Source organism: Epinephelus moara, chromosome 12 (assembly GCF_006386435.1).
Source record: "Epinephelus moara isolate mb chromosome 12, YSFRI_EMoa_1.0, whole genome shotgun sequence".
In the NCBI taxonomy this organism is placed as follows: domain Eukaryota; kingdom Metazoa; phylum Chordata; class Actinopteri; order Perciformes; family Serranidae; genus Epinephelus; species Epinephelus moara.
This window is the reverse complement of record NC_065517.1, coordinates 17,377,971-17,388,590: the sequence shown is the minus strand read 5'-3', so window position 1 is coordinate 17,388,590 and position 10,620 is coordinate 17,377,971. Positions and strand designations below refer to the sequence as shown.

At 44.6% G+C, this 10,620-nt stretch overlaps 1 protein-coding gene across 1 annotated transcript in view; it reads right to left on the bottom strand.

The window, feature by feature from the left end:
* The window catches only part of LOC126399047 (kinesin-like protein KIF3C), a 35,649-nt gene extending 25,044 nt beyond the window's left edge, over nt 1-10,605 (bottom strand). The window contains exon 1 of the mRNA XM_050058787.1: nt 8,620-10,605. Within this exon, the coding sequence (XP_049914744.1) occupies nt 8,620-10,029 (1,410 nt within the window). The 5' untranslated portion in view covers nt 10,030-10,605. The remainder of the gene's footprint in view (nt 1-8,619) is intronic.
* Nucleotides 10,606-10,620: the final 15 nt, after the last annotated feature.

The window sequence follows — 10,620 nt, the reverse complement described above, 5'->3', positions numbered from 1 at the left end:
CCCTCTGTCTGCTTCTCTCTGGAATCACTGTTTCATTTGTCCAAAAATATGATAATATTTCTTCAGGACGTGCAGTTAGTTACAGTGTGGGCTCCATGCTAGCTCACTTTTGGGTCATGAAAATAATAATTAGTTGCAATTTTATAAAATAGTTTGAATGAGCTCCATCTCAACCAACTACAACACCAAAATCCTGCTTTTACATCAATGCATGATGAATGTAATATTCTCCCAATTACAGTCACAGACTTTATTTAAGTAACGTTGTAAACGCAAGACTACTTTATTTGAGTATTTTTTTTACAGTGTGCCACTTCTACTAAGGCTAAGTCATGGCTCTGAATTCCTCTACTTCCACCACCACATGTAAATTAGAGCTGGTGGCATTTCCAGCCAAGACAACAGCTGAACAACAATTGCACCAACATTACAACACACAATCCACAGATGGAGCGCTGCACCTTGGAGCTCAGCTAGCTGACAGCACCCTGCAGAAACACCAGCTGACCTAACACAGCTTCACAAGGCTGTTTCCTGACCTACTTACACATGTTGTGTTTGTCTGAGTGGATGTGTGTGTGGGTGAGAGAGACAGGGAGGAAAAGGGAGAAGGGCTTCAATCTGATTTTATCTATAATTGGGTATTTCTGAGCTCATGTTTCCAGACACACTCTCTCAGTCTGTCTCTCTGCCTAGCAACCTCCCTCTGATTGGTTCTCAGAGCAGAGAGAAAAATGCAGCCTGCAGACCACATTCTGTGATTGGTGGGCTAATATAAGTCTCAGCCAATCAGAGGGAAACTGGGCCACAGTCTGTTAGAAGTGGCTGATTGATCATGTTGTAGGAACAAGGGTGTAGGTTTCTTTTCAACATTGGGGGGACACATATGAAGCAGGGTCCTCCCCCAGTAATATCTGAGCGTCAAACACTTAATTTCCTGCATTTTGGTGAATGTTTATGCACCAATTTATAGTGGAAATGTTTTTATTTGTAACTATAACTATAATGCAGTAAGCTTCTTAAACATTATGTATTGCTTTTCAATATTTGTTCTCCTGTAGATCAACTTATCGCATTTAATGTTATCCCTGGGGTGCCCAGTAGCTCACCTGATAGAGCAGGCATGCCGCAGCAGCAGCAAGTTCAATTCCAACTGAAGGAAGTACAGCCCACAATCGACTTCCCAAGCTCTTCAGTGAAAAGACGCAACACTTCAAAATAACTGGAGACTCAAGTAGCCTACGGATTGTCAGGAAATGCTAAAACATACAGTGGCCCTAATGCTCTGTCATGTGTGGGTTCGCCGGCAAGCATGTGATGGCTGGGCTTTGGGTCATAGGGCCGGGTCAGGCCCCAGATGAGTAACATGGAGCTGCCGCACTGTGGGCCCACCACCCGCAGGGACTGGCATCAGGGCCAGGTGCATTGTGTGCTGAACAGCACGCAGGGGCAGGGACCCGGGCAAGCTGACCCATGGTGTCGCAGACTACCTCTGGGAATGTGGAACATCACCTCTCTGGCAGGGAAGGAATCGGACCTGGTGCGGAAGGTGGAGTGGCACCAACTAGATATAATTGGGCTCACCTTGACACAAAGCACCGGTTCTGGAACCAAACTCCTGGAGAGGGGCTGGACTCTTGCCTTTTCTGGAGTTGTCCAAGGTGAGAGGCACCATGCGGGTGTGGAGATACTCACGAGCACCCAGCTAAGTGCCACCATGTTGAAGTCCCCCCTGGTGAACAAGAGGGTCACCTCGATACGACTGTGAGACGCTGAGAGGAGGTCTGTCACTGTTGTTTGTGCTTATGCATTGAATGGCAGTTCGGAGAGAGTTACTGCCTCAAGCAAAGGAGTTTAAGTATCTTGGGGTCTTATTCACGAGTGAGGGTAGAATGGAGCATGAGATGGATCAGCGGTTTGGCACGGCATCAGCAGTGATGCAGGCGCTGCGCTGGACTGTTAGCTATCGAACTACTGGTCTGTCTATGTTTCAACCCTCAACTATGGTCATGAGCTCTGGGTAGTGACCGAAAGAATGAGATTGCGAATACAAGTGGCTGAAATGAGTTTCCTGCAAAGGGTGGCTGGGCTCAGCCTTAGATAGTGTGAGGAGCTCAGACATCTGAGAGAATCTCAGAGTAGAGCTGCTGCGCCTTCATACCAAAAGGTAGGAGGCTCCAGGGCAGACCTAGAACACGTTGGAGGGATTATATATCTTATCTCGCCTGGGAACGCCTCAGGATCCCCGAGGGGGAGCTGTAAAGTGTTGCTGGGGAGATGGACGTCTGGAGTACTTTGCTGGGCCTGCTGGGCCTGCTGGGCCTGCTGCCCCTGCGACCCGGCCCCAGATAAGCCGTTGAAAATGGATGAATAAAAGATTTTATGAGCAAAATAGAGACGATAAATAGTTTTTGAGCCAATAATAAAGTGACAATGTTTGTTAATAGAATAATTCATTGTTTTTTGTGAAATTTGTTGACAGTAAGAAAAAATCCAAATATCACCAAATGTAAACTTCGAGTGTTTGCATATTGTAATAAACACTTTAACATGTATCTTGTATGATTAACATTGTTTTGAAGCTATGCGGGTTTTCCTTCTAAACTAACAGCATCAGACTGATGCATCAAAGGCAGGAAATACCTCTTGTCCTTAATCATCTTCCTCCTCGGGGGGAGGACGAGAGGGACTTTTGCTGATTCTCAGCACTGACATCACTCAGCAGCCACACAGTCAGCATCAAACACACACACACACACACACACACACACACACTGAACTGTGATCACAGATCTGATTTTATACGACTTAGCACAAAACAGCATTAGCCCCACGGCACTCTGGAGGACAACGTGATGGGAAGAAATAAGAGATGCCCTGCGCAGAAACATACATGAAAGCACTCAGTGTGAAGGGCGCAGCATCAGGACATACATTAGCTCTGCCTCACGGGACTTTCCCAGACCTCATACCTTCATTCAGAACAAAGAAGCGCCACATATTATAGATGAGGCAAAAACTACAGAGCGCATACACAGCTCTCTAAAATTAGTTTACTGTAAGTTGGAACGAGTGCTGCTTACACACTCCAATATCTTTGCCAGTCTGAGGGATTTTAAACCTTTTCTTTCGAGAGTATACTGCAGTGTGCATTTGTCATCAAAAATAAATTGCAAATGCACAACTATGGACAGCCATAGTGTCCTACACTGTCATTTAAGCACTGTTAAAGCAATATATCTTGCATTACAAAGCAGTACAAAAAGTTATTTTTTATGTTTTTTTATTATTGAAGGCAGAAGACGAAAACTAAAAGAGAGAAGGGGTGCAGGTATTGAAACGCACTGTTCAAGGGCAAAAAGAGTTTGTACATCATTTACTATTTATCTATTCTTTTGGAGGTACGTCAATGCACATAACTTTCTTTAGCTTTATGACTGACTTTTTTTGTTAACCTCACCAAGTGCTGATTAATTTATCACCATTGGTTTGGTTTGGTTTTGTTTCACTCTGTCCTAAACAACCTACACATAATTTGTCTAAATATGCAAAGACCAAAAAAGAAAAAAACAAATGGGCAGCCGTGTCTCCTAGAATTTATGTTTATATAGAGCAAATTTGAAACAGCAGACATGTTTTGAGGAAAAAAATATAATGCTAAGTTTTCTATTGAAATAATGAGGAAAATGTTGCTCATTTTCATACAGTACCTGGCAAATCGCAAAAATGTTGATACTGAACTTATCAGCAAAATGTTCACTGAAAACGCATTTCATTTATTTTTTGCCAACAGTATGCACTCATAGTGACTACAGCATTTTTTTTTATTAACATTTCACTGAAATTCCAATTTTCCCAAACCTTTACCAAAGTTCCTTTGTTGCCCAAACCACTGATATAAGTCTGGACGTGAACCTGAAGTTCTGATGTCAAAGTCCTGCACTTTGTACGCCCACCATCCTCCCTATCCACCTTCTTCTGACGCCTTTGCTGTATATAAATCTACTGTTTTGTTGCCTAAAAGAAACATTGTCTGTGAACATAATACAGGCAGCGATTACATTGTCAATATAACGTTATCAAGAAAGCATACAAATGTAACATGTAACAATGTAAGTTCTTGGAGACTGGGTTGCAACAGGAGCTGGACATGCAAAGACAAAAAATATCAAACCAGGAAAGTGCACTCAGTAGAGGGCAGATATCAGCAAGACAGCCACCTGAGCCAATTGCTGCCCTTGACAGTTCTTGTTATTCCAGCAGATGCACCACAGTGTATTTCATAAGTGTCCCAGAAACTAATAAAAATACATCCCTTGTCTATTTTTGATGGAGCTACATCGCGGTGCACAGAGCAGATCGATTTTGGGCACTGTATGTGAAATATACATACTGTAATAATTATACAATAATTTTGAAAATCCTTAAAAAAATCCTTAATCCATGTATTCATAACTGGACTTTTAACTATATTAACTTTGTCTGTAGGCTACAGCACAACAAATACATAAATAACTTAACTAAACACAATTAAAACACACACAAAAAAACCATTTACTGCCTGCTTACGTACTTATATTAGAAGCACATGTATCAAGGAAAAATGACCAAATCAGTAAAATCTGCATGTCTACAAAATCAGGCAGGCAAAACACTCCACTTCTGTAATGCTGCTGGTGTGTATGACGCCATTCAAAGGACGGGACAACAGTGGGTTGAAGACGGACTGCAGAGATCTACACCCGATGGAACTGTCCCTCCCAGCTGCCTTACGGGCAAGATGGCAGGGAAGATAAAAAAAAGTGGATTGATTCATCTTGTAGTGGATCATAACACATCTTTTATGGAATTGATCTGCAGGTGCTCCGCTTGAATTTGAGACCAAACTTTTCTACAGATGTCAGTTTTTGGGCCATGACAATGGAGACTGGATCGTCTTCGTCATAATCACTGTCCTCACTGTCCCAGTCATTGTCAGTGTCATCAAAGTCATCCCACCACTTGAATCTGCTATTTTCATTCTCCTCAACATCTTCATCTCGAGGACATCGTCTGAATCCACCAGGCGGTGGTTCTGGTTTTAGTACAAAAGGAAGTGGCAGAATGAATTATTTCTATATCAAGCTCAGGATCTGGAACATTGTCAGCATTCTAAAGATGGATGCCATTTTCACTGTCGCCATTATGACTGTATATTCGTTTCAGATCCAGATGCCTCAGGGTTTCTGCGTCCGGCAAAAACACTGTGGGCACAAATGGCCCATGTGACGGATGCCCATCTCCTTCTGTGTTCATTTTCACTGAGTATTGGTCTGTATAGGCTCAACACAACAGAGCAGGTGGTGGATCGCACAAATAATATGTCATCAAAATGCCACACTCCATAAAGGCAAGACAACTTTGTCCCCCATGCCACAATTGTACCTTTGATACAGAATGGCGAGGCGGCGCCATCAACAATGAAATTCCCACCTTAAAGAGGCAGTGTGAAAGAGGCTTATGAGACAGAACCACCTCTTGCTCCGCCACAACTTAACTCCCTCCTCCAAATATGATCACTTCTGGTTCCAAGAATCCAAGATGGCGACGGCCAAAATGACATTGAGGTTTCAAAGCAGAAGGTAGTGGCTACATCCATATTTTTTATACCTCTTCGTATTGTGATACACTATGCATCAATATCAACATGATAAATATTATTATTATTTGATATTGATCTCAACCATTTTGCCCAGCCCTACATGCCAGAAATCCATCACAGAGGAAGCAAACAGATCAATGTTGTCTACTGACAACAGCTTTAACAGACCAGAATGTAATGCTGTGTTTCTCGAAACTGTGAAATCTCTCTGTGTTATCCCACTTCCACCTACACAGATCATATATTACCCATCACACCTCTGCTTTGGGAGTTGTTAAAAGCACTCTGGTAGGTTGAGTGAAAAGTAGGAACACCAAACATTTAAAGTAGAACACTTCACTGCTCCTAAAATACACAGAAAACCACCAAATTGATAAGAGAGAAAGAGGATACTAGCAGGGATACAAACTCAGCTCGGCCTGCCATTGTTCCCACACTGAAAATATGTTCTCCTTCCTCTCATTTCCTCACACTAGGACCTTTGCACCTTTGTAGGATGATCCAGCAGTGGCTCACGTTTGATGGTCCAGGCTGCAGCTACTGTATTATACACTGCAGTGATTCAGTCATTCTGCATGGCTGACTTATTGACTGAATAATGCCATGAATCAGAGCAAGTAATTACTGCAGCTCAGATCCAGTCTTTGATTGCTGCGTGCATGTGCCAGTAGGACAAAGAGAGAACTGACATTTTAAGCTACAGTGGTCACCAGTTCTTGTCGGGACATATGAGACACCCGTCCAGTCTGTGGAGAAAGGGCAGCTCACAAATAAAACCAGTCACTGGAAACGCTGGTGCTGGAGCCACGTTAAACTAAACCTAGTTATATGGTAAATGTTTTTAAGTGGAGAATTAGCATCCCTTAATAAAACAGGTTGCACCACACAAACTAGTTTTTACGTAGAGGTATTACTGAAGGTGTTATAAACACAAGAATCCTTGGTGCCGAAGTTGCAAAAACACCCTGCTGATAACATTCTGCCATTAGTAGTACTAGTTACTGGATGTAACTTCAGTTGTTTGAGTCCAAGAATTGCAAGGTTAGGAAGAGGGGGTGAAACAGCGCCTTGACACAGCGAGAGATGTGACCAGATGATCATGGTTTCTAAAAATACAGCACAGTCACAATACAGACATTTCATACTCCAGATGTAAATGACGAAGACCTGCTGATGTGCATTCAGTCCACACTGGACCTGCTCATATGAGTCAGCCATGCCGTCACTCTGCTTGTCACTGCAAGTAGAGACTTCAGTCTGGTTTATCAGTATAGCTCATGCACTTCACTTATAAACCAGAGAATTATACACTAATGTGGGCTTCACAATGAAACACAGTTTTTGTATCGCATCAAAAAGCTCTCCAGTTGCAAAATACCTATATGTAGCTACACCTGACCTTTCCTCTGATACCCCGCAAGTTGACGGGATTGGTTTATTTGGTTTGTGATGTAACAAACCTTGGATGTCAGGATTCGTGTTCTTGAAACTGTCATTGGTACACTGCAGTTCGAAGGCAAAAATGCTCAGCCATGGCACTGACTACTTATTTCTGGTGAATGGTCCTGTACTTGTATAGCGCCTTTCTAGTCTTCCAACTACTCAAAGGGGTTTAACACTACATGTCACATTCACCCATTCACACACTGGTGGCCGAGGCTACCATACAAGGAGCCACCTGCTACTCAGACTCCTACTCTTTAACACACTTACACAACAATGGAACAGCCACCAGAAACAATTTGGGGTTCAGTATTTTGCTCAAGGATACTTCCACATGCAAAGTGGAGGAGCCGGGGATCCAACTGCTGATCTTCCGATCAGTGGACAACCTGCTCTACCTCTTGAGCCACAACTGCCCAAATCTTTCTCTCATGAAATGTCTTGTATCACGTAAAAAAACACCATATGGATACGTTAACGTCCCCCTCCACTCAAAAATGTGTTTATGTCCCCTAAAATGAACTTGACTACTGACTTGTGTCTGTGCAAGGTTCGTCATTTGAGAGGTGTTTTCAGTATCCTCTACTGAAGGGGGCGATATCTGGCAAGCTAGATTAGGTACTATACAACATGGTAGAGTGTGTAGTCCTTGGATGTAAACGGAATCCTGGAGCTTCCTTCCACTATCTACCAAAACCCCCCAGATATTATTGTATGTTTCACAAACTATGATGTAGTGTCAGCCACTGCAGGTTAGCCTACAGGCTAACAAGCCAACGAACAACATAAAATAATGACAGGGTCTACCGAAGAGACGCTCTCAAGTGGCATTATGGGTAATGCAAGATCCAGTCCGCTGCATTGATTTTGACTATTGTTTTCCACACAAGTCTCCCAACTTTATGGAAGTACATTCATCAATTGATGGAGGGCCCCTTTAATGTAGAGAGTATTTCTTTTTCACTTATATGTTGTACCCACACACACACACACACACACACACACACACACACACACACACACACACAGATTTAATTAGATATGACGCACACAGTGTTACCGTCCATAATGTTCCTTAATAACAGCTCATAAGATTATCACACATGATAATCCCGCCAACCACATGTCCTTAATCTGACTTCCTAGATTGTCTGGACTGTGTGTGTGTGTGTGTGTGTGTGTGTGTGTGTGTGTGTGTGTGTATGTGTGTGTGTGTGTGTGTGTGAAAGAGAGAGAAAGGAGGATGACACCAGGAGAATCTGTTTCATTGATAAAAATGGATGTGAAGTTAGTTTTCTGGCTTGTAAATGACCTCCAGTGTCATAGATTATTAGTATTATTTGATATGATGATGTTGGCTGTTAATTGGTTAATGTAAAATCAGAGCAGGGCATTATGGGTAACTGGTTGCCATCTTTGTTTGTTTTGTCCTTATCTGTGTTTTTATGACATTTGATTCTGTGCATGTTTACATTTTGTCTGTTTAGAATGAATGAGTGAAGCTTCTGACTGGACTCACAGGTTCGATCCCTCACCTTGTACTTGGCGGTCAGTTGCTCGGTGGCTTCCTGCTCCTTCCTCAGATCTCCCATCATCCTCTCCTTCTCCCCCAGGAGCCTCTGCTTCTCCTCCGCCAACAGGAATTGATCTTCTCTGATGTCTTGTTTCTCCCTCTCCAACCGCTGCTCCTCCAGCTTCACATAGTCCTCCGCCTCCTTCTCCGCCCCCTCATCCTCCTCACCCTCCGTCTCCTCGTCCCCGTCTCTCTCCCAGCCCTCGCCGTCCACCTGCTCCTTCTTCTGTTTGCTCCTCCACTTCCTGTGGTGGAGCTGGGCCCTGAGGCGAGCAATCTCCATCTGGAACTCGCGCAGCAGAGCATCCTTGGGATCCTCGTTGACTCGTGGCTGGTTCTGGATGTTCTTGGCCCGGTTGGCATAGCGGAGTGTGGTGAGGGTCTCGTCGTAGTGTTGGGAGGCTGGGCCTAAAGTGGCGACCATGACAGTCTTTGCATTACCGCCCAAAGAGTCCTGCAACAGACGGGTCAGCTTGGAGTCCCGGTATGGCACATGGCTGCTGCGCCCATCGGCCAGTGCTGAGATCACGTTTCCAAGTGCTGACAAGGAAAGGTTGATCTTGGCAGCTTCTTTCAGGCGCTCACCCTGGACACCTGTCTTGGCTTGGCGCTCGCTGCCGGCCAGATCTACCAGGTTGAGGCGGCCGACACGGATATGTTTCCGCCCATCTGGACCAGGCTGGCTACACTCCACTGTGATCAGGAATAGGGCGTGCGACCGGGACGAGTGTTCGTTCATGTCTGTCGCCCCGACCGCCCTCGCCTGGTTGCCAACGTTCATCACCTCCTCGATTTCCTTGATGCTCTTGCAGACACATGACGTGAGGTCACGCACATACACCCCAGACTCTGGACTCTCCCTGAGCTCCAGGGCCTTGGCGCTGCCGTGATTGGGATCAAGAAGATCCCGAATGTCCTCCAGATAGATCTCGAGGTAGGACGCCCGCACCAGATACTGCTTATCAGACTGCGATCGGGAGATGTGTGTGAAGATGTGGTCGAAAGCGTTGGGGATCACACCCCGTCTCTCTGGGTCCAACCACGCTCCCTGCATGGTGTACGTCTTTCCAGTTCCGGTTTGTCCATAGGCAAATATGGTGCCATTAAACCCTGCCAGAACCGAATCTATCAGTGGCCGCACACTCTCATCGTACAGATCTCTCTGTTTGGAGTTTGCATCATAAACAGCATCGAATGTGAATGTTTTCTGGGGCTCGCTGGCAGGTGCTCGAGGGTTTCTGAGGATCACCTGTCCGAGCCGCAGGTCCATCTGCACGATGCCCCCTGCAGGCCCGTTGGACTCATCCTTCTGGTTCAAGGGACGACATCGAACTACCACCTTCACTGACTCACTGCTCTTGTTTTTTGACATGACTGGCTTTTGTTTCTTCTTGTCAGCAACAAAAATGATTTAAATAATTTAAATTAAAAAAGGCTGATAACCTGTATAATGCTTTTAATCAGCCTCCTGTCTGACTGTGAATTGTGTAACCATCGATTTTTATAATTAATAACAAATTCAGTATGGCTTCTGGATCATATCATAAAGAAAACAGCTACAGTGCCCAATAACACATACTCCTTTAATTACCAACACCAATAATAAGATTTGTGATGGCTAATTCCCTGTCCTTATTGTCTGTAATATCAGCTCACAAACACACAGACGGTCAGCAGCTCTCACGCGCTGAATCGACGCTCCATTGCGGATTCACGTCCAGATTCACTCGGTGAATAAAAAAATCCAACACCGCCGACAATAAAAACCTTCACTCCAGATATCACACTCATACCGTCCTGGTTTCACAGCCCCGGTAGATCCGCTACACACCGCTGTCCCGCATCCTCCTGTCCCCGCTCACTGATGCTCCGAGGTGGATTTGCGGCTCTCGGTCTGTGCGGAGAGACGGAGCTCCCCTTTCTGTAGGCAACACACACACTCACACAGACACACACACGAACA